Source organism: Populus trichocarpa, chromosome 11 (assembly GCF_000002775.5).
Source record: "Populus trichocarpa isolate Nisqually-1 chromosome 11, P.trichocarpa_v4.1, whole genome shotgun sequence".
Taxonomy (NCBI): domain Eukaryota; kingdom Viridiplantae; phylum Streptophyta; class Magnoliopsida; order Malpighiales; family Salicaceae; genus Populus; species Populus trichocarpa.
The window spans coordinates 28,679-52,385 of NC_037295.2; the positions used below are offsets into that span (position 1 = coordinate 28,679).

At 34.3% G+C, this 23,707-nt stretch overlaps 4 protein-coding genes and 1 long non-coding RNA gene across 5 annotated transcripts; 2 read left to right on the forward strand and 3 right to left on the reverse strand.

Moving 5' to 3' along the window:
- The first annotated feature begins 2,446 nt into the window (after nucleotides 1–2,446).
- LOC18111282 (uncharacterized) lies at nucleotides 2,447–3,697 on the forward strand. The gene has a single exon (XM_024581081.2). The coding sequence runs from the start codon at nucleotides 2,642–2,644 to the stop codon at nucleotides 3,023–3,025; it is 384 nt and encodes a 127-aa protein (XP_024436849.1). The 5' UTR covers nucleotides 2,447–2,641; the 3' UTR covers nucleotides 3,026–3,697.
- An 85-nt stretch (nucleotides 3,698–3,782) lies between these two features.
- Nucleotides 3,783–5,490, reverse strand: LOC18111281 (probable serine/threonine-protein kinase PBL23). The gene is made up of 4 exons (XM_006389595.3): nucleotides 5,354–5,490; nucleotides 5,068–5,257; nucleotides 4,509–4,900; nucleotides 3,783–4,354 (listed from the first exon to the last, which is right to left on the reverse strand). The coding sequence occupies exons 2-4, from the start codon at nucleotides 5,099–5,101 to the stop codon at nucleotides 4,073–4,075; spliced, it is 708 nt and encodes a 235-aa protein (XP_006389657.3). The 5' UTR covers nucleotides 5,102–5,257; nucleotides 5,354–5,490; the 3' UTR covers nucleotides 3,783–4,072.
- Nucleotides 5,491–9,141: 3,651 nt separating this feature from the next.
- LOC18111280 (probable serine/threonine-protein kinase PBL23) lies at nucleotides 9,142–13,030 on the reverse strand. Its single transcript, XM_024581335.1, has 6 exons — nucleotides 12,971–13,030; nucleotides 11,945–11,994; nucleotides 10,369–10,504; nucleotides 10,082–10,271; nucleotides 9,527–9,918; nucleotides 9,142–9,414 (listed from the first exon to the last, which is right to left on the reverse strand). The coding sequence occupies exons 1-6, from the start codon at nucleotides 13,028–13,030 to the stop codon at nucleotides 9,142–9,144; spliced, it is 1,101 nt and encodes a 366-aa protein (XP_024437103.1).
- Nucleotides 13,031–20,371: 7,341 nt separating this feature from the next.
- LOC18111279 (F-box protein At3g26010) lies at nucleotides 20,372–21,748 on the reverse strand. The gene has a single exon (XM_006389593.1). It carries the CDS (start codon nucleotides 21,746–21,748, stop codon nucleotides 20,372–20,374), a length of 1,377 nt encoding a protein of 458 aa, XP_006389655.1.
- A 922-nt stretch (nucleotides 21,749–22,670) lies between these two features.
- LOC18111278 (uncharacterized) lies at nucleotides 22,671–23,219 on the forward strand. The gene is made up of 3 exons (XR_002976768.2): nucleotides 22,671–22,747; nucleotides 22,903–22,958; nucleotides 23,069–23,219. It is a non-coding gene; the product is annotated as an uncharacterized LOC18111278 (long non-coding RNA).
- The last annotated feature ends 488 nt before the right edge of the window (nucleotides 23,220–23,707 follow it).

Consider the following 23,707-nt stretch of genomic DNA (forward strand, 5'->3'; position numbering starts at 1 on the left):
TACAAGTTTGGTCAAAGAGCTGGGTATTCAACAAGGTGGAGTTCAACTACATTGTGACAGTTATAGTATCATTTACTTGGCAAAGAACTAAGTGTATCATACAAGAACCAAACACACAGATGTGAGGTTTCACGGAATCAGGGAATTGGTTTTTTTTTTTTGTGAACTATTGCCTGAGAAAATCCATACTTTAGAGAATGTAGTAGACATGTTGACAAAGTCTGTCACCACAGATAAGTTCAAGCATTGTTAATGTCTCTACATAAGAGACTATTGCTAATATAGTAAACTATTGCTTGAACTTGATTAATGTCTCCAGATAGGAGACGTCCCAACCTATTGTTCTAGGTGGAGTTTTCCCTACTTTTCTTCTAAGGGGTGGATATTTGCCAAGATGGATATTATTGTAGCTTGTGGCTTATAGGTGGATGTGGAAGTGGAGCGGAACAATGACATCTGCCTTTCTGGGATTTATTCCTTGTTTTGTTGCTAGGGACGATTAATAGGTTGGGGGTGCAGGGGCAACGCACTTAAGGTACATTAAAGGGATATTATGAAAAAAATATTCATACTCCTTGGACAACTAGGATTTCTTGGGTGATTTAGGGTTACTATAAATACATATCATGTAACCATATTTCGATATAATGAAAATAAAAGCTCCTAACTTTTATAGATGTAGGTCCATTGCTGAACCACGTTAAATCTTATGTTTTTTCTAGTTTCTCTCGAATTGCAATATTCATTAATAATTGTTGTAGGTTCTTTCACGACAATAAAGATTAAAAAAATAGCAATTCAGAGAATAAGGATAAAAAATAAAACACAAAATAAATTTTATTTTTGATTGTAAGGTGAAACTAAAAAGAAAAATCAATTTAGCAAAAGAACTAAAAAAAATCAAAAGAATGAGGATCAAAACTGACATAAAAAATAAAAATAACTTTCTTATTAAATGGTGAAATTGAAAAGAAAAATAACTTTAGCAAAAGAAAAAAAAAGAATGAGTATGAAATTGGTATAAATAATATACCATAATTTTGGATTGAAGTATGAAATTGCAAATAAATAAAGCTTCTACAAAAGGGCCAAGAAAAAAACAGAACCAAAACAATGAAGACTGAATTCAAAAATATAATACCATACATTTAGATTGTAGGATGAAATTAAAACCAATAAAAGTTTTCCAAAAGGATCATGAAAAAAATAGAAATTAAAAGAATAAGGAACAAATTAAAAAAATACATGTCAAATTAAAATTGATGGATGAAATTGAAAACAAATAAAACTTTTAGAAAATGACCAAGAATAAAAATTAGAAATCAAAAGAATAAAGATTGAATTTGAACTACCAAGAATAAAGAGGACCAAACTGACATTTTAGAGGGAGGAGAGAAAAAAGAAAGGAAAAAAACCCCACTAGTGACAAACCGACCACCCAATGCCTGTAGGCTCCACCCCATTAGCAATAGGACACAATGACGCTTCCAACGTCATGGTGAGAGGGTATTTTTAGACACCGGGAGGCGCTGCATATACAGCTCAAAGTGTGCGTGCTTCCCGTGTGTCTAATATTTTTTTAGTCACATACCAAAAGAACATTGAGCTACTAATATGATAATAATAATAAAAAAAATTATTGAAAAAACTAAAAAGCTCCTTGACATAAATTTTAAATTTTTGACTTTCAAGAATACTGTACTCATTTCATTATACTTTTGAATTTTTTTATATTTGGCCAAAAAAGCATTTTAAAATTACCCAATTGTTCTTTAATACCATGATTGTAATTTTTTTTAGGACATTTTGGTTTTCTTACCATGCTTTTAAAATGTAAAAAATCTTGTCCCTTATCATTAGTTTGAAGCATTAATGCGCGGACTTTCATGTCACCAATAATTAGTTTGAAGTTTTGTGGTGTGAAAGGCAAAATTGCCATCCAGTGTTCTTGAATCGGCATATACGGTGTTTTTCTATAGCTTCTTTTAATAACCATCCGATTATGAATTGCTGTGTCAAGGTATCCTGTGTTCCTTTACAAAAAGAAATGATTTCTGCCATTACACAGAATGCACAAAAGCAAAAGAAAGGAGGGATCAACACCACCTATGACCCCATACCTAAATTCCACTTCAAGTGATTTGCTAGCAAGTTTGTGATACATGACTCCTTTCCTCTTCTCTTCTATCTGGCCAAGGAATGAGAAAAGGAGGATTAACCTAACAAATACGGCCAAGAAACCACATGGTATGGCATGTTTTGGCTTGCCAATCAATGAGGTTTTAGCACCGAATAAGTAGATAAAGAATGCTTGACCAATTTTTGCTGGCCATCATAATACTAAGTGCTTACATCCAACAAGTAATCAAAGGGGTTTAAAAAATTATCAAGTAAAGCATGCAGATGCTTTCAATGCAATCACAGGATGAATACGATGACTAATATCCATGCGCCAATTATGCAAAATCTCATGCTGTCCACTTTAATCAAGAGGTTCAATGAGAGCTTTATAAACAAACACCAAAGATGAGAGAGAGATCCCCAATCACCCTCTCTCATTTTCATATTTTGACAAGGAAATAACTAGGGCCACCACTTACTTCAACCATAAGCCTCCATCACCTCAATCAGACTATATATTATGCAATATAAAGCCAGCACCACTACCACCAAGTTCCCTGAGAAAATGGCTGCTACGGCTCTAGTTGCGATAGGCACACAAGGCACCGTAGGATCACTTGTGAGGAAAGAAATTAAGTATTTCTCAAAGTTTGAGATAGAGAAAAGTGCGAGTTCAAGGAAACCTCAAGGGCTGGTGGTTGACATAGCTTCCAGTAATGGTCAGTCAAGGCCTAGTTTCTGGTCCTTGACGATGAGCTGGCAAGGGAAGAAGCGAAGAGGCAGCAGTGGATTCTTTCCGAGTATCTGTTCTGCTGTGGAAGTTGCTGACAGCAATAGTCTCAGTGGTATTCCTGGGTTCGGTTATATAATCCTGAAAGATGATTTGAAGGATATGCAGGTTTAGACAATCGTACAAAGAGCTGCCATGCTCTCTGACTTCTCTAAGCTGGTATGTCAAGCCAGTGGGCCGTGCTTTTGCTGATCCTATAACTTTAGGTCCACAGCTTCAATAGTACTTGATTCTCCTTGTCAGAATTAAACTATCTATCAGGCTTACTTTTGATCAGACTAGGAGAAGAGCACGTGAACAAGTTGGTAAATTTCCTGGCATGTGTTGCTGGTTAGAATTACAGTTTTTCATGCTTTCACACCTTTGCCTCATCCAGATATCACCTTCATGAAGTAGCATCTCAGAGGTGATAATTATAACTGCAAAATGACACCCACAGGCTGACTTCTAAAAGAAATCAGATATTGTGTGTACCGGATTGGGAGGTTAACAATCATCACTCCTTCTTTTTCGATCGCCATGCCATTATATCATATGTTAACGGACCTAGCTCATACCTTAAAAGTTCCGATTAAAATATCGCGAAGGACTGCAAATGGAATGCTGGCTCAAAATTAATTGCGGTGTGAAGAGTATATCTATGTAGAGTTAAGGTTTGTTGTTGTTTTTGCATAGAAGAAATTGGAGCATGTAGTTTTTAATTGAATGAGACTGATAAAGAATAGCAAACATTGATATTGTAAATTAAACGTAAACTCTTGCAATTCCATGGCCTGCACTTTTTTACCTGCAGCAAAAACAGTCCATTTACGCATACGCATTTGTGAAATTGTTAGGAAAAATTGGTAAGAGGAGGGAAGCATGGTGGAATACATCTCTCTTATATCGTGGTAGTCCCATGGACTTGTAGACTTAGAATACAACTCTTTCAAGACATACTTTTACTAGTCTAAGACTTGAAGATAATCACATCAGTAATCTATGGCACACTTGCACCTAGAAGACCTGAAAGGACTCTTCACAAAACTCACTTTTACATTTTTCTGAACTTCAAAATTAACACCAAAAGAAATACGGTATCAATGATTAGGATCATATAAAAATGCATCAAACACCACAATATTGAAGTCCTAGAAGTAGCTTTTGGTTTCTGCAGGACATCTAAACTCCCAGCTCTTCCTTTGCATTTCCTCCTTTCACAGAGTCAACATGGTGGATTCTTTCGGTTGATGTCATTGTAGCTTTTTTCTCATCAATTGGCATGGCAAGATACTCAAGTGCCATTACAACATCAGCGATCAAAGGTCGTCTATCAGCTTCCTCTTGGATACACATGGCTGCAATTGCAAGAGCTTGATATAGACTCTTTTTTGGGTATTTTCCTCCAAGCAATGGATCTGCAATTGCTGTAAATTGACTTCTGTCCTTAAATAGCGGCGCTGCCTGCAATATGAAAATGAGAATAAGTGTCATGGCCTGCATTTCCAATCAGTCCTTAAACCTCAATGTTTGCAGCTTATGCTCTATGCTATAACCTTGCCAGAAATGAAAGATATAATCCTAACAAGTTAACTGGGAAAGAAAATCATCAACATACCCAATGAATTAGGTTCTGCTCTTCAGTTGGTCTGGACATGTCAATAACTCTCCTTCCTGAAATTATCTCCAGAAAAACAACACCGAAACTGTACACATCAGACATTTTTGTCAGCTGACCTGTCATTTGATATTCAGGAGCACAGTAGCCATATGTACCCATCACCGTGGTAGACACATGTTCTTTTCCTCCTGTTGGACCCAACTTGGCAAGTCCAAAATCAGACAGCTTCGGATTGAAATCTTCATCTAATAAAATATTTGAAGCTTTGAAATCCCTATAGATGATTTGAGGATCGGCAACATCATGCAAATACTCCAGCCCTTTCGCTGCTCCTGATGCTATTTTCATCCTAGTTGTCCAGTCCAAAGGCTCTTTTCCTGGACGTAAATCTGGAAAGCAGAAAATGTTTGCACACTAAGCACAAAATCCTTATAGAGACAACGCAGATGAAAAAACTTTGGACCTAAGGCTAAATCAAGCTCGTGCTTGAACTGCAACATGACATGTATACAGAACTTCTTGCGTAGGATTAAAAAAATAAATTATATGGGCATACCAAGAAGGTGATTTTCCAAAGATCCACTGGCCATGAATTCATAAACTAGGAGTCTTTGATCACCATCAGCGCAGTAGCCAATCAGTTTGACAAGATTGGAATGTTGAACCAAACTTAATGTAAGGACCTCAGAAAAGAATTCTCTGTTTCCTTGCAATCCATTCCTGTCAAGCTGCTTAACAGCAATAATCTGATAAAAAAAACAAGGAATGAAACAAAGCAATTGCATTACAATATGATCTAGGATAATATACAGGTTTGCATGTTCTTAAAATACTTGTCTAACTTGATCGATGCTCTCAATGTATCCTTTGTACACCCTTCCAAATCCACCTTCTCCCACCAGGCAATGAGGATTGAATTTTTTGGTTGCAACAGCTAGTTCGCGAAAAGTGAAAACTTGAGAAATGTTCCTCCTTTTGCTTCTGTCTGCAACATTGATAACATGACCAAAATCATTGGCAATTATCCATTACCAAAATAACAAAATTGAAATTTATTCCATGGACACACCTCACCTATTATACGAGACATGTTTCTTATGAAAGATAATGTTTTGCCTTGTTTGCCAAATCCCTTGTTGGTCCATGATGATCTACTTCCCTTAAAAGAACTCTTCTTTTTCAATCTAAAACACGAGAAAAGACTCATTTCCTTCCTCCCCTCCTGCTAATTTGCAAACCCTGTTGTGTATTTATGTAATCTATACAAATACAAAGTTTCTTTTTAGGTACCTTGTTGGAGGTAAGATGATTCTATCTCACCATGAAATGGTATTTACGTATCCGTTAACTATATAGGAATTGAGTTCTTCTGGTAACAGCATCGTTAGCTTTTTCTGTAAACTTTAGCAGCAGAACCATTGGATTTTGAAATTGTTAGCTAGTCTAGCTGTCAGCGTCTTGCTTCCAACTAGTAATTAGCTTTCTCTGTTTAGCAAAAACAGGGGCAAGGACTTGTTTCTGGTTAACTCACTTTTAATCTATTCCCTCCTATAATTAGCATTTTCCATGGCTTAAGATAAATGCTGACAGGGAGGTCTCCACTATAACCACGATCGTAATCCTTTTTCCACAGGATTGGATTCCATTAACAAAAAACACAAGAAGATATAGATAAGTCTGGCTGATCGTGAATCCGCTCACACTAATTATATATAGGATCCACAATAGAGTGATTGTATGACTCACCATTTCGCAAGTGTTGACTCATAAAGAGCCCGTTTTTTACGTACATCTAGGAGCATCTGTTTTAAATTGAATGAATAGAATGAGAACGATGAAGAATAGCCAACACGTACATCTTAAGAAAAATTGAATGAACATAGATATTCTGATATTCGGAACAAAAAACACTCCTATGATTTCGACTACTTGCAGTGAAAACATTGCTTGCAGATAATTTGGATCTTAAAAGGCAAGAAAAGCAATAAGTAGATGGAATATAGCTTGACAAATCTGAGAAATACAGAAACAACGTGGGCTGTAAAATATAGTTAAGGGGTAATTTACACGTCTCAGACATCTGGAAATCTAGATGGAGCTTTTCATTTCTGCAGGTAATCTTAAGGATGTGTTACAAACCATATCATGAGCTTTAAATTAAACCCATTTCAGTTTATCTTCCATCAGCAGCTTCATTATCAAATGTTTTTTCCACCTAAAGACTCCGCCGTCTTCGTTCCTCTCCATATTAATGACTAGACATAATAGTTTTCTTAAGAATGGCCAGATGGAGAAGCATGCGAGGGGAATTGACACCGTGATCACGACCTAAATGCCGGGTATATGACTGGTAATGCAAGAACAGCGTCGCAAGGACACTTAATCTATGCTAAATCTCCAAACATGCATATTATAAAACAAATTATATAAATATTTCACAACATTTCAATATCCTTTAAAATATTATATTTTTCAAAGCCATTAAAATTAAATAACACTTCAAAAGAATGCTTATCATTAAAAAAAACAAAACAAATAAACCATAATACTTATTACATTATTAAAATTTAAATTTAATTAAAATAGTATAATAGTGAAGCGTCTAGACATTGAATTAAAAACTAAAAGGAAAGCCTTGCGGAACAAGCAAGACTAAGGGTGATCATTTTCGGTTCGGTTCGGTTTTTATAAAAAAAAAATAACTAAACCGAATTTAAAAAAAAAACCAAAACCGGTTCAAATCGGCCGGTTTAGGTTTGACTCTGTTTTTTCGGTTTGGCTCGGTTTTTTCAGTATGACTCGGTTTTTTTTCCGGTTTTTTTCGGTTTGGGTTCGGTTCGGTTTTTTTAGTTTTATGCTTATAAAACCAAAACCAAACCAAACCGGTCGGTTTTTTCAAAATTTTAATCGGTTTAATCGGTTTTTTTTCACGGTTCGGTTTTTTTGGTTTTTTTTTTCGGTTTTCTCAGTTTTTCGGTTTTTTTGCTCACCCCTAAGCAAGACATACCAACCAAAACTTAAAAAGTAAGAACATACAACGAATTTCACCTTATAACAGAAACTAAAAACCTGAAATAATATTAAAAAAATAAAAGGGTGAGTTTAACCAACTCAGTGCGGGAAAAACATTTAACATACATCTTAGATATTAATAGTTTGCAAGTTGATATATCTTGATATAAATATACTTACTAAGCATATTAATAGTTTGCATGTCAGAGATCAAATGACACCCGAAGATGACTAGATGACACTTGAAGGTGACCATTGTGAGAGGATCAGTCGCCACATGCGGGTGCCTCTCTCACCAACTAGGTATATACAATACTATGTGCACATAGACTAACTACTCTCCGTTAGAATAAAGTTATTGACAAGTATATCATTATCAAGACATGATAGATACTTGTAATATTTATCAAAACAATGTATATCATATCGAATAGAATTTAATTCAATATAATGTGAGTGCGAAATTCAAGAATAGATGAGTATTCAGATAATAAAACAACATATATAAATATTCAAGAATTAATAAATTGTATTCATTATATAATTAACATGCATATATTATTTATATTACATGCATATTAAAGATCAACACCACTCATTCAAAAAACAAAAGCAAAAGACAAACAGATGCAAAACCAGAGACCACTGAAGATCGTTAGAAGGAATATCAGTAGAATCTATAATGGATATGAAAAACACTAAAAAATGACTTGAAGAAAAGTATAATAAGAGATTGAAAACTCTAAGCTTAGAGAACAAAAAGTAAATATAAAGTTGAACTGTTTCACCCAATCGATCCCGAACATAACTCAAACTGATCGAACCTAACAGACCCGATAAAACTTTACTACCAAGTCAACCGATCAACCACAATCACAGGCCAACTGGTCGACTGGTTTCAACCAACCAATCGACCGGCAGCACAAACCAATCGGTCGACTAGCAAGAACTAGCCAACCGGGCGATTGGTTCAACCAATCGGTTGACCGGTTGATCAAGATTTTTAAAATCTCGATCTGTCAATCTTTAAATCTGTAGATTTCACAATAACACAATTTATTCTTCAACAAACCATAATCCCAGATATCAAATCAGTTCGTTTAATTAAGGCCAACTAACTCCTTAAAACATCAATTCAATCGTTTAAATTATTCTATCATTAAAACAATATAAAAACCCTAAACATATCTTAAAACCTTCCACATTCAATCCTTAATCAAAAATATCAAAAGAGGTAAAAATAATCTACTTGTTTGTTCAACATTTCTTTAACCAAAAAATTAAATTCACAACTGAAAACAAGAGTGGAAAGTCACGGTAGGGGGAAGAAATTGAGGAAAAGAAATAATGCTCTTATATAGCAAATTTTTCTAAATACCTAGGTTAGTTAATTTGGGTTTGGACCGAATCTAGAGTTTAAATTGGGTCAAGAATATGGTTCTTACAGTGTTTGAAGGAGAAAATGTGGAGAACATCTTTTCTAATGTTTTCCAAACTAAAGAACAGCTTAATTTGGAAAACTAGAAAACACGTGTTCCAAATAAAAAATTCCACATCCGAACAAAAACTCCATATTCTCTCTTCTTTTTTCTGCATAATTGGAGTATAACTTAGCCTCTCACTCTTCCTTCACATTTCCTCCAGTCACAGAGTCGACATAATGGATGTTTTCTGTTGATATTACTGTAGGTTTTTTCTCCTCAAGTGGTGTGGCAAGAAACTCAAGTGCAGTTACAACATCAGCCATCAAAGGTCTGGTATCAGCTTCTTCTTGGAGACAGATTGCTGCAATTGCAAGAGCTTGGTATAGACACTTTTGTGGGTAGTTTCCTTCAAGCAATGGATCTGCCATCTTTGTAAATTGAATTCTATCCTTAAACAGTGGCCCTGCCTGCAATATAGAAACCAGAATCGATATTAAGGTATACACTTCTAATTACTCTGGAATTAAGGATATATATAATCCTAACAACTTCATTGAAGGAGAATAAACATCGGCATACCCAATGAAGTAGGTTCTGCTCCTCTTTTGGTCTTGACGGGTCAACAACTCTCCTTCCTGAAATTATCTCCAGGAAAACAACACCGAAACTGTAAACATCAGACTTTGTTGTCAGCTGACCTGTTCGTTGATATTCAGGAGCACAGTAGCCATACGTACCCATCACCCTTGTAGATACATGATCCTTTCCTTCTGTTGGACCTAACTTAGCAAGCCCGAAATCAGAGAGCTTCGGATGGAAACCTTCATCTAATAATATGTTTGATGCTTTGAAATCTCGATAGATGATCTGAGGATCGGCAGTATCGTGCAAATATTCCAATCCTTTTGCTGCTCCTGACGCTATTTTCATCCTAGTAGTCCAGTCCAAAGGTTTTCTTCCTGGAGGTAAAGCTGGAAATCAGAAAATGTTAGCACACCAAACAAAAAATCTGTAAAGAGACGATGTAGTGGTAAAAATTCGGACCTAAAGCTAAATCAAGGCATGACAAGTAAACAAACAAAATTTCGTAAACTTGTTGCCTAGGGTACAAAAACAAGAATTATGTGGGCATACCAAGAAGGTGAGTTTCCAAGCTTTCGTTGGGCATGAATTCATAAACTAAGAGTCTTTGATCATCTTCTACACAGTAGCCAATCAGTTTGACAAGATTTGGATGTTGAACAATACTTAATGTAATGATCTCTGAAAAGAATTCTTTGTTTCCTTGTCTTCCATTACTGTCAAGTTGCTTAACACCAACATGCTGAAAAAGAGAGAATGAAGCAAACTAATTGCATTACAAGATGATCTGGGATGACAAATATGACTGTGTGTGCATGCACACATAGCACAAGACTCACCTGATCGATGCTCTCAATGTATCCTTTGAAAACCTTTCCAAATCCACCTTCTCCAACCGAGCAAGAAGGATTGAAGTTGTCAGTCGCAACAGCTAGTTCCTGATATGTGAAAACCCTAAGATTATTCTTCCTTTTACTGCTGCCTGCAACAACATTGATTGATCACAGCACTAAAATGATAAGCGTTTAAGTGTGTGTTACCAAAATCACAAATTTGAAAAAAATTTATTGCATTAATGTCAAACCTATTTTCCATGATATGTTCTTCCAGAAGGAAATCGTTCTGCTTTGTTTGTCAGATGTCTTGTTGCTGCCTGATGTGCTCTCCACATGAGAAATCTGTTTTTTCGATCCACAGCACGAGAAAAGATTCGTTTTCTTTCCTCTCCTCATACTAATCTGCAAAACCCTTTTGCATAAACTCTACAAATCAAGTTTTTTTTGTGTGTGCCAAATTCCCTTGTTGAAGACAGGATTTACTTGAATTCCATCACAAAAAGCTTATTTGGACCCTGAAAATTGTTAGTCTCCTGAAATCTAGTTGTCTTTCCTTTTGCTTCCATCTTTGTTTAGTAAAAACAGCTGCTTAATTAACTGTCTTTTAAACAATTCCCTCCTAATTCCTATAATTAGTAATAATATCCACGTCTAAGAAAAATTCTGACCAGGCCTTCACTACGACCATGGTCATGGTCTATTTGACTTAGCGCTGATTACTAGTCCGTTGCCAGCAGACAATTTGTTTTTTTTTTTTTAATAACAAGCAACGGGTCTCCTGCTGCAGTAGAAGACCTATTGCCTAATTGCTTCTTCTAAGTTAACTAGAAATTAGGGTTTATGTTTTTAGATCCTCAAAATTAGTATTATTATTATTCCATTCAAAAGTGTGTTCTTTGTAGTATATAAATTGAAAATATTTTCTAGATAATATAGAATATATTGGGGAATATCTTAATTTTAAGTAGCCATGAATCAATAAAATGTATCTGTGAAGATAAATTTAAGCTGAAAATATATTATTATTTTTTTATCAAATTTTAATATTTGCATGGAGTTTTGGATATTTTTATTCTTTGTAATTTTATTTCTTGAAACAAAATTGTTTTATGTAGATATGATTCTACATAATTTTAATTCACAGAAAATTAATAAAAATGTTTTGTTTAAAGATCAGTCCTTGCTTGTGGGGTAATTGAATTGAAGTTTGACAATTAAACCTATCATTTTCATGTTTCCAACTGCTAGCATTAGTTCCCAAATATCTTAACTGAGCTGTTGACTTAGTTAGATCCTATGTATATTGTTTGTTTAAAGATAAATAAAATTTTTTACTTCGATATTATGACTTCAAAATTAAAATAAATGTGTAAAATGATCAGGCAAGATTATTTCCGTCATCATTTTTTTATTTTTTTACAATTTCATCATCTCAAGTTACATTACCAAGATTTGTGTTGATCATTTAATATTTCAACGTTTAATTAAATATTGATTTTGCAAAATAAAGCTTTAATTATAGTTAAAAATGAAAATTAAAAAAAAAGAGTACAAGCTTTAACAAACAAACAAAACAAACCTTTTAGATTTTGATATAGAAAACTTTATTTTTCTCCCTTGAGTATCAGTCTATCTATTATTTAATCCTTATTATTTTAGGATTCATGTTTTGGTATCATTGAAAAATTATGAGGAGAAAGAAACCGATCATATGGCCACATTTCAACCACCAAAAACACCGATTTTAATATTATTGTGTTTGTATTTCAAGAGAAGTTCAATGGTAGTGTCTTCCAATAACTATACTAGAAAAAATAGATTGTGACTGTTAAGTTTTTTTTTATTCATTTAATTTTCATTTTTTAAAATGATTATAGAGTATTTTGGGATTGAAAATAAGTTTGTTTTGGTTGCTAGCATGATTTTGAAGTGTTTTTAGATGAAAACAAATCCAAAAACTCAAACTTGATTTTCTAGTCATAAGGAAATCATAAATTTAAATATTTCTCATTCCATTAATGTTTTCTTCCTAAAGGAAAATGCTTTGCCATGTTTGGCGGATGCATTGTTGCTGCGTGATGCGCTCTCCTCGCTCTCCTCAAGAGAATTCTACTTTTCCAATCCATCACATGTGAAAAGATTCCTTTTCTTCTTTCTCCTCCTACTAATTTGCATAACCCTTTTGCATAAACACAACAAATGAAATAATTTTTTTGTGTGCCAATTCCCTTGTTCAAGATAGGATTTACTTCAATTCCGTCAAAAAAGCTTATTTATACCCTAGAAATTGTTAGGCTCCTGATATCTAGTTGTCTTTCATCTTATTTACATCTTTGTTTAGTAATTATATTGAAGGAAGGACAACAGATTCCCACTCCAACACGGATTGCAAGTCCTCTTGTAGATGATTAGATTGCAAAGTCTGACCTTAACACAACTTGCAGAGTTTTAGTTTAACTCTAACACAAGTTATAGAGCTTCTTTCCTACTGCAATGTTACATTACCCTGCATACAATTGATAGGATAGTAGTTAATAGAGATAGACTTTGATTTGATCGTGAACATAGCTTCCTCTACTGTAACAAAAATCAAGTGTATATATACCTCTACTATTGTAACAGAATTATGATGAATAAGACTCTTCTTTCTCTTTTGTTTTTTCATGGTATCAGAGTATGTTATTAATATCCTGCTGATTATTAACAAAAAACTTATGGAAGATCCATTCAAGATGGATAATGTTGATGGCACCAATAGATCCTGTAATGTGTCACAATAAGAGCCTAATCCTAATCAACGTTTAGGCTTAGTTTTGTTAAATGAATTTAACTATCTCCCTTGATCAAGAGCTATGAAAATTGCTCTAGGTGGTAGATCTAAACTTGGCTATGTCAATGGCCATATTAGACCTCTTGATTCTCCTTCACAAGCTTATAAAGCTTGGCAATGCAAGGACCAACTTGTTATGTCTTGGTTACTTAACTCTATGGAAAATCATATTGCTAAAATATTCAGCTACTCAGAATCTTCTTTTAAACTATGGGAAACAGTGAAAGAGATGTATGGAAACCAAAACAATGTAGTTCGTATCTTCCAAATCAACAGAAATCTTAATAATCTGCAGCAAGATGGCAAGACCTATGTTTAATTATTTGGGACCCTGAAAGGTATGTGGAGTGAACTTGCACTATATCATCCCCACACGATTAATGCAACAAGATTAAGGAAACATGAAAAGGAGAACAAGATCTTTCAGTTTTTAGCTAGCCTCGGTTCAGACTTTGAAGATCTTCGCAGGATGATCCTCATGAATCATGATCTCCAATCCCTTACTAGTGTGTGCGCTACTATCCAATGAGAAGAAGCTCGTAGAAAGGTTATGAATTCTGACTCTAAAATAGAATCTCATGCTTATGTCGTCAACAGATCAATGAACAATGATAGACCTTACAAGGGCAAACAAACCGATTTGAAGTGCCACCATTGTCATAATATTGGCCATTCTATAGGGAGGTGTTGGATTCTTCATCTAGAGCTGAAGCTGAATTTTGAAAAAGAGAAGAGATCTCAAAGGGGCTACGAGACTAAGGGTTATGTTGTTGCTACTTACTTCACCAATTCTCCTTCCAGTAATTTTGAGAATTTCTCTACCAATCTATTTGCTCTTTTCAATGACTTTGCTTCCTATCTTAAGGAAAAGGGTGATACTGCTATGACAACATCTGCCTCTGATTCCGTGGTGCTTCTTGGTAAGTTTATGGGCTTTCTTGCAAGTTTTGCTCACCTTTCGTAAGAAAACATAGAAGGTATTTTCATTACATTTAAAATTGTCTTGGTAGCTAGTATTGTGCATGATTTTTGGGTCATTGATTCAGGTGCCACTGATCATATCACTAATAAATTAACCAACTTATGTAATTTTGAAGGATTTTCTTCTCCAATGTGTCTATTGCCAATGGAAAAAATGTCTCTGTCAAGGGTAAAGGAAAAATTAAATTATTGTCCAATAGTATAGAATCCTTAGTCTTATATATATGTTCCCTCCTTTCTGTTTCAATTACTTTCCATTGGTAAAATCACTCGAACACTGAATTGTTGTGTTATATTTGACTCTTAACAAGTTCTTTTTCAGGACCTCACCACCAAGAAAATGATTGGTGAAGGTTTCTTTTTCAAAGAGCTTTATTATTTTTCAAGTCATCCTCAGAACAACGAGTATCGTCAAGTTTCTGCTTTTTCTTCGTTTCATCAAAAGCAACTTTTATGGCACCAATGCTTAGCTCACCCCTTAGACATTGTCCTCACCAAATTAATGCTTAATTTGGATATCAGAAGTTTTCCATATGATATATGTCATTTGTCTAATCTACTAGACTTCTTTTTATGCTTTCATCCTCTATAGCAAATAAGATGTTTGATATTGTTTATTCTGATGTTTGGGGACCAACTATTGAATCTTTTGATGGATATAAATATTTTGTTTTCTTTGTTGATGACTTCTCTTTTATTATATGGATTTATCTCTTTAAATTCAAAAGTGAAGTTGTGCATGTCTTTCAAAATTTTCATATGCTGGTCATGACTCAATTTTCTATGAAAATAAAAATTCTTTGATCTGATAATAACATTGAATCTATGTAAAAAAATATGACGCAATATCTAGCTTCTCATGGCATTTTATATTAGTCGAGTTGTTTTGGCACACCACAACAAAATGGGGTAGTTGAACATAAAAATAGAGACTTATTGGAAAAAAAAAACTAGAGCCTTAATAATACACATGCATGTTCCAAAATCTTTTTGGTCTCACAGAGTGTTATTTGTTGCATATCTAATCAATCGGCTTCCTAACCGAGTATTACATTTTAAATCACCTCTTGAAGTCTTGCAGAAACAACCACCTAACTTATCTCATTTGCGAGTGTTTGGTTGCACTTATTTTGTTCATATATAAAGCTCACATCAGGACAAACTTGATCCAAGGGTCGCTAAGTGTGATACTCCTCAACACAAAAGGGGTATAAATGCTACCATCCTCCTTAAAAAAATTGCTCATATCAAGAGACGTCTGATTTGAAAAAAGCTCTTTATACTTTAAAAACAGGAATCAACAAGATGACTTGACATAATTATTTCCTATACCTAATGCTACTTCTACAGACTTGGCTTCATTTGCAAATAGACTGACTACTGCAGGCGACTTTTCCTCCTTCTCTGATGATGTGGCTACTAATGAAGGGGTTGTTAGTCTCGTTAATACACACTCTGAACACAGCCCTGCAGACTCCCAGACTGATGATAATAGCAATCATGATAGGCATTTGTCCACTACAACTACAGATATGCACTTTGACTCAAGAGCTGTCATTCCTATTATTTCAGACTCTGAGGATGATTCTGCTAATCAGTCCCCTCATCCTCACCTGCAGCACCCTCCTATCATTCCTATTACCACGGATTCTAAGGAAGTTTCTGAGAGTGAGTCTGTTAATCACTCTCCTTTTCCACAGCCTCGTAGGAATCCAACTCATCACCGTGCTCCTCCAACAAAGCTACAAGACTTTGTCACCTATGCTGCAAGACATCCTATATCTGATTACCTTACATATCAACATCTCTCAGCTGAACATACTGCCTTTCTTAGTTATCTCTGATGAAATTTTCATGAGGCAAACTCACAGGATGAATGGTGGCAGGCTATGCATGATGAGCTGCAAGCCCTTGATTAAAATAACACATGTTGTGGAAAGTCGCTGGGTGTATAAAATTAAGTTTAACTCAGATGGATTTATTGACAGATACAAGGCGCGCCTTGTGGCTCAAGGCTATACTCAAACCTTTGGCATAGATTACAAGGAAACCTTCGCATCTGTTGCAAAAATGAACATTGTTCATGTTCAGCTCTTAGTAGCTGTGAATAATATATGGTTGATGTGTCAAATGGATGTCAAAAATGTCTTCTTACATGGAAACCTTGAAGAAGAAGTCTATATGAAGTTGCCCCTCGGTCACCCTCAAGGTTCAGACCCTAACTCAGTGTGTCGGCTTCACAAATCTATTTATGGGTTGAAACAATCTCCACGAGCTTGGTATGCATAATTGAGTGTTGTTCTGGAAGATAGTGGCTTCAAATGAAGTAATGTAGACTCCTCCTTATTTGTCCAGCTTGGACCAACGACCAAAGTAATGGTTCTTGTCTATATTGATGGCCTTATTATTATGGGAAACAATGGTAACGCAATATCTCATCTCAAGGCTACTCTGCAACAATGTTTTCCCATTAAAGACCTTAGCAGTTTGAAATACTTTCTTGGGATTGAAATGGCTATTGTTCAGAAAGGGCTATTCCTTAACCAATGCAGGTATGTTCTTCATTTACTTAAGGATACCAAGATGATGGATGTTAAACCTACCCCTACTCCATTGAATAGTAAATTGAAGCTTGAAACAGCTAGTGAACCTCTTTGGTCTATCAATTACTATCAACATCTTATTGGTAGACTCGTTTATCTTACTATTACACGGCCTAATATCACCTACGCAGTGAACCTTGTTGGTTAGTTCATGCATACTCCTATAGTTTTTCACTTGAGCCTTGTTAAATGAATTTTACGCTATCTAAAGGGTTCTGCTTCTCGTGGGATTCTTATGACTAATTATGGTCATACTCAGATTACCAGATATAGTGACTCTGATTGGGCAGGTAATGTTATTGATCATAAATCAACTACTGGTTTTTGCATGTTTGTTGGTGGTAATTCGGTTTCCTAGCATAGTAAAAACAACATATTGTTGCACGCTCTAGTGCTGAAGCTGAATATCATACGATGACATCCACAACTTGTGAATTAATTTGGCTTAAAGGTCTTCTGTCAGATCTGGGATTTTCTAGCAGTATTCTAATGACTTTGTTTTGTGATAATCAAGTTGTCATGCATATTGCAGCTAATCTTATGTTTCATGAAAAAACTAAATACATTGAAGTTGATTGCCATTTTATTCACCAACAAGTTCAATTGCAGATTATCAAACTATGTTACACTCGCAGTCACGATCACTGAATGATGTATTTATAAAGGTTCTAACTTCAGCTCACTTTCATCATTTACTATCCAAGCTTGGCTCAATCAACCCCCTTAATCCAACTTGAGGGGGAGTATTGAAGGAAGGACAACAAACTCCCACTCCAACACGGATTGCAAGTCCTCCTGCAAATTAGATTGCAGAGTCTGACCTTAACACAACTTGTAGAGTTTTAGTTTAACTCCAACACAAGTTGTAGAGCTTCTTTCCTACTGCAATGGTGCGTTGCTCTGCATACAATTGATAGGATAATAGTTAATAGAGATAGACTCTGATTTGACCATGAACATAGCTTCCTCTACTGTAACAGAAATCAAGTGTATATATACCTCTGCTGCTGTTACAAAATTATAATGAATAAGTCTCTTCTTTCTCTTTTGTTTCTTCAAATTAAAAACAACTGCTTAATTAACTATCTTTTAAACAATTACCTTCTATAATTAGTAATGTCCATGGCTAAGAAAAATTCTGCCCAAGCCATCATTGCGACCGTGATCCTGATCTATTTTACTAATTAGCTTATGACTAGTCCTCTATGTGTGTGTGTATTGTTTTTATCATGTAAAATGGGCTATATAGATAGACCGATCATTTTATTATTATTATTATTATTATTATTATTATTATTTGTTTACCTTTCAAAATTGTAGTATATAAATTGAAAATATTTTCTAGATAATATAGAATATATTGGTGAATAACTTTTAAGTAGCCATGAATCAATAAATCTGTTCATGAAGATAAATTTAAGATGAAAATAAGTTTTTAATCAAATTTTGAACATTTGCATGGAGTTTTGGATATTTTTATTCAACGTCATTTTATTTCTTGAAACAAAAATTGTTTTATATAGTAATGATTATAAATAATTTGAAGTAACAAAAAATGAATAATTGTGAGATAGATAATATTTGAATTATATGCATTTATTTCTTTAATTAATGAAAAACAATTTCAAGTTATAATCATAAGAAAATAATGACACTTCTAACTACTGTTTTTAGATACTTTTTTAATTACCGATATATATTTGGATATATTTACCGGTAGAGGATATATTTGAATGTTTATTCAACTTATACGTTAATTCTATAAATAATATTAATCATAATGGATTTAGAGAATGAACAAGCCTGAAGGGGAGTTCAAAGATTGACCTTGGCTCAAAATCCCGAGTCCAGTGTTCATAGCGAGAGGAAGAAGAATCAATAAATCGGGAACTCATCTAGTTCGCTGCTGAACTGGTTCAAGCGGAGAGGTAAATGCTGCAAGGATGGAAGACCAAATAGAGAAGAATATAGCATTCTACCAAGCTGCATACCAGACAAGTAGAGGTGTGAAAGCTTAGGAATTCCATAAATCCCTTTGAAATGGAGGGGTGCAACTTCTGCAAACTATGAGTCCATGAAATGGAGATTTGCAAGCAATGAAGGGATAATTCTAGAAAACATGCAACTAATCAAGGTCTTGAGATTACTGATTCACCGAAGTGGCATGGCCCAAACACAACTGTTCAAAGGAAATTTATGACATATCTTTTTCATTGGCTTCGCCCCAAATGAAAAAGATATGTCATAGATGAATTTATACGACCAAATTGTATCAAATAAATTTTGAAATATATTGTCAAATCAATTTGATTTCTTACCTTTTTTTTAAATTAATATTATGAACAAAATTTCTTCATTTATTATGTTATGCAATTTAATTTCATTTTAGGAAATAACAATCACATATTGAAATTGCTGTGCAATGGATTGCCAATGATTAATGAATCTAAATATATAAGTACATATAATTACATGAGTTTGATTAAATAACCAGCTCAATCTTAAGGCCTTTACTGCATGACTTTAGAAAAAAAAAAATCATAGAAATAAATTACTTTGTTAATCTAATTTCATAATATTTTATAAATTTTTGTGGTTAGTTTATGTTTCTTCACTTTTATCATGTGTTTCTTTTTATAATAAAAATTAAATCTTTATGTACTTTTTGACTTTAAAATAAAGTTGCATTTTTTATTAGAAAACAACTAAATTAATTTTACCCTAAGTAAATTAACAAATAAGAAAAGAAAAAAAATGATTTGAATCAAGAAAGTAAGGGCGATGACAAGTTTGAGGTGTGTTTGGGCATGTCAAGTTTGTGTGCTTAGTGCTTTTATATATATATATATATATATATATATATAGTCTACACGACGATGCATTGTCCTTCACTTAATATTATTAACTTATCTTTAAATACCTTAAAAACCCCAATGAAACTATAGAAACACCACTGAATGACCAGTGGAATGGGGTTTTCTTTTAGCTTTACTAGTAATTTCCTGGAATATAGAAATTGAGGTTTTTTCTATGATTTTGAAATAAATTCCCTATGAACTCCAAATTAATAAAGATGTCATTAACCAGATACAAAATCTTTACATTGCAATCTCAGATGCTGACTTAGGTCTTCTGAAATCTCTGAGGAAGAATTCCAAATTGATGAGGGAGCAACTTCTAGTTCTACATATATATATATATATATATATATATATATATATATATTAAATGAAAATATTATAACATAACATATTAGTGTTATCTGTTAAGTACATTGTAGAAAACAATATTTACAAATTTTGGATGACTAATTTAACAATTTATAATTAAATTTTAATCTAATAATAAATAATTTATTATTTTAATCTAAGAAATTTATTCAAAACATCGGAGATACTCAATTATTTTGACATTTGATGAGTATAATAAAAGCTAATTAAGAGACATTCTCATATTCAATTTCTACCACGCTCCATAGGAAAATTTATAAACTTAAGAGTTAAAAAAGGATGGCGATCGAGAGACCTTCCGGGATGATATATATTGTAGTTCAAGGGGAAAAGGATAAAAGACAAACAAACTAACGATTGAATCAGAAGTAGTGGAGAAGGGCATTCAGTGGGTGCGAGGACGTCGAAACTGGTGTTGGCCACCATGGTTGCTTGATTCCGAAGACATTTTCCAAAGCACAGAATTTATGTTCATACGGAATCCCATCAATGACTTCCAACTCGCCGGTTCGGATGTTGCACGAGATGATGTGGTAAAGGAAGCCCAAGTATACCACATTCTTATTTTCTGGGTGGAAAGCTAGTGCCCGTGCATTGACCCTATTCTCGCTCTTTACAAAATCTCTAACCCAGGGTTCTTTGGAGAACATATTGTCAAAGGAAATCACGTGTACCAAACTGAATCCTCTAGTCTCATTGTCCTTGAGCTCCCAAACACTCAGATGATCATTAGAATCTGAACGGTAGGAATTAGTGATGATCTGCATGAACCGCAACAATCCTCGGCATTCCCCAAGGCGGAAATTAACTACCCGTAAAATGAGGCGGTCAGGATTGTTAAGAATGACGTCGGGCAATGGGGTTCGTCCTTTAAATTGGGATCCATCGATGAAAATGGTTTGACCATCATTAAAGGGATCATAAGCAACAACATCTCTACCATTGTACCAATGCAACTTCCCATCATGTGCTAAAACATTGGTAAAGATAAAGTCATACTGGGCGCCTACCAGAAAAGATTCATTCCATTGTCCAGTCTCAGAACAATATAAATCCACCGCGACATGGTGCTCTTCTACCTCAATAAAGCGTACTAGCCGAAAACGAGATTCATATTGTTGTCCTTGAATCCATCTCTGATAATTTGGCTGGCAAACCAACCCAAAATATATTCTTTTTGTTGTAGTTCTTATGAGAGGAGGAGGGAGGACACTCCATTGCCTAGTGAAGGGATTGCAGATATAGTAATGAGTGATAACATAATCACTGTTTTTTGCTATGCAGAAGAGTAGATCATTGCAGGAAGCCTTTACAGAAACAATAAGATTAATGTCGTTTTCCTGTGGAAGAAATTCTAACGTGAATTCCTTGGGGGATTCCTCCTGATCAGCACCAGTTGCGAAAAAACAAAGCCTTGGATCGTTGTATCTACTAATAAAGAAGAAAGGGGGGTATTTGTGGTATGCAGCGGCATAAGAAGAATAATGGTTTCTCAGCTTGTCATTGATATGGTGCGATATAAACCTGGAAACAAAATAGGGATTCTCTAGTATAGAACACCAACCTTTGGAGACCAACTTGGAACAAAAGACTGATTTTTCTGGTGGAAGTCGAACAAGAATGTTGATCAACAGATCGGCATTCAGATGGACAAGAGAGAAATCGTTTTCTCCTCTTGCTGCTGCTTCTACTGCTTCTGCCGCTATGGATAATTCTGATGTATTTATTTCTCCATCCATTTGTTTCTTTTAAGTTTGGCTTTCGCCGTTTTGCTCTCTCTATATATATGCACACATTCTTAACATCTTGTCATTCAAGGAATAGGATTCTTAAAATATCCGAATTGGAAGAGGTTTCTAAGTGCACTGCCTCTGCTTTTGGCGTCATACCGTTACTCACTGGGATTATATATTAAATAGAAACTGACGACAGCTATTAATCACGCAACCACCTGAGGATAAGTCCTTGGGTAATTGAATTGAAGTATGATTTTCATGCCTTCAACTAGAATTAATTAGTTAAATAAGGATTCGAAATACAAATCCTTTCTATCTAGGAAACCTTTTCCTATCTCAACACAACTGCTAGCATTAGTGCAAAAGTTTCTTTTTCCTGAGCTGCTGACTTGTGATATACTTGGTTAGACCCTATGTATAATGCAGAAAGCAGAAGGAATAGGATTACTGTTTGTTTGAAGATAAGTAAAAAAACATTCCTCAAATTAATTAACTTATTTACTCAGAATATAGTTTTTCAAATATTTACTATTTTTTATTTTGATTTTGACATTAATTATTCATACATGTTTTTAAATATTTGATTATATTAAATTCAAAACCAAACCCAATATATGTTCAAATTTTCAAATAAAAGGATATTTAAACAATATTTATGATTGGCTTCACCCAAAATGCAAACGATGAATTTATATGACCAACTCATATCAAATCAATTTTGAAATACACTGTCAAATCAATTTAATTTTGAAATATTTTGTATGTCGCTAGGAAGATGAAAATTGATTCTGTAGAGGGTTCCTATCTTGATCCACTTGATGATAAGGTAAGATCAGTGAGTGCTTCATCTTCTTCAAAGCTTTAGTGTTGATTTTTTATAACTTGTAGCTGGAGTTTGTTATAATCTGCTAGAGGATAATTTTGTGGAACTTACTTTTTCATTTTATATAGGTTCTTATCGGATCAGTTGCATTGGAAATGGCACATAGGATCTTCTACACCGTAAGTTGTCGTGATTTTGAGCATATTTTGCACCACATAGAATTCATATGCAATTAGTGCGTTAGTATATATGAATATATGTGGTCAATATATGGTAAACTATGTTATAATGTTGCCTTGTGAAGCCTGACTTATCGGACTGGTTGTATTGCAAGATGTTGCCCTCTTCGGTGGAGCAGTTTATCATAGAGCTAGTAGCTTGGGCTGGAAGGTCTGTTGGCCGACTTGGCATTGTCCCTATTTGTATTGTTTTTTGCTTTTATCTGGTTCTTTATTCCTCGGCCTAAAAATTTGCTTGATATTTCGAATGTCTTCTTCCAGTTGGTATGATTTCTTCCATCTTGATGGGACCCATCCAGTGAAGGTTGAACCTCTCCTCAAAAGTAAGGTATGGATCATAATTTTTCTATTTGATTATCTTAAACAAGGGTTTAGGGTTTAGAATGAAGAATATTTTAAAGCAAAAGATATGGTAAAGAATGAAGTATCGTGATTCTGTTGTCCTGTTAAGAAACCTAGAGGTAGTTGCAATGTATAGGAAATGTGTGGAGCTCTTGAAAGCTTGAAGGAAACTGGATGCTATAGGGGTGGAAATTAAGTCTGCCTGCTACGATAATTACCTTTCATTTATGTTAGAATACTTATGTTCATAATTGATGAATTAACGTGTTTTATGTTATTTTTTTCTAGAATTCATGTTCGATAAAAGAATCAAAGAAAACATTTAACAATTACTAGTTATAGTCATGTTGGACTATCAGACACTAGATATCGGCTACTAGTCACTTTGATTAGAGGAAAAATAATAGATTGCTTAAATCAAAAGATTAATCAATTATTCAACATATAAACCTTAATTTTAAGCTCCTTGAATTTTGGGACTTCATTAATTGGCGTTGTCTGTGGGAAACAAATCAAAAGGCCATTAATTATTCTTCCTTAACTGGTTTTTTATATCCC

What these genes read in the sequence shown, in the direction of transcription:
- LOC18111282 (XM_024581081.2), top strand. Translation starts at nt 2,642, where the DNA reads ATGCAATATAAAGCCAGCACCACTACCACCAAGTTCCCTGAGAAAATG.
- LOC18111281 (XM_006389595.3), bottom strand. Translation starts at nt 5,101, where the DNA reads ATGGCCAGTGGATCTTTGGAAAATCACCTTCTTG. An exon ending in TTTGGAAAATCACCTTCTTG is followed by an intron (nt 4,901 to 5,067) that starts GTATGCCCATAT and finishes TCTGCTTTCCAG; the next exon opens with ATTTACGTCCAGGAAAAGAG. An exon ending in AGCAGAACCTAATTCATTGG is followed by an intron (nt 4,355 to 4,508) that starts GTATGTTGATGA and finishes TTCATATTGCAG; the next exon opens with GCAGCGCCGCTATTTAAGGA.
- LOC18111280 (XM_024581335.1), bottom strand. Translation starts at nt 13,030, where the DNA reads ATGAAAAAACAAAAGAGAAAGAAGAGTCTTATTCATCATAATTCTGTT. An exon ending in ACATTGAGAGCATCGATCAG is followed by an intron (nt 10,272 to 10,368) that starts GTGAGTCTTGTG and finishes TCTCTTTTTCAG; the next exon opens with CATGTTGGTGTTAAGCAACT. An exon ending in CTTGGAAACTCACCTTCTTG is followed by an intron (nt 9,919 to 10,081) that starts GTATGCCCACAT and finishes TCTGATTTCCAG; the next exon opens with CTTTACCTCCAGGAAGAAAA.
- LOC18111279 (XM_006389593.1), bottom strand. Translation starts at nt 21,748, where the DNA reads ATGGATGGAGAAATAAATACATCAGAATTATCCATAGCGGCAGAAGCA.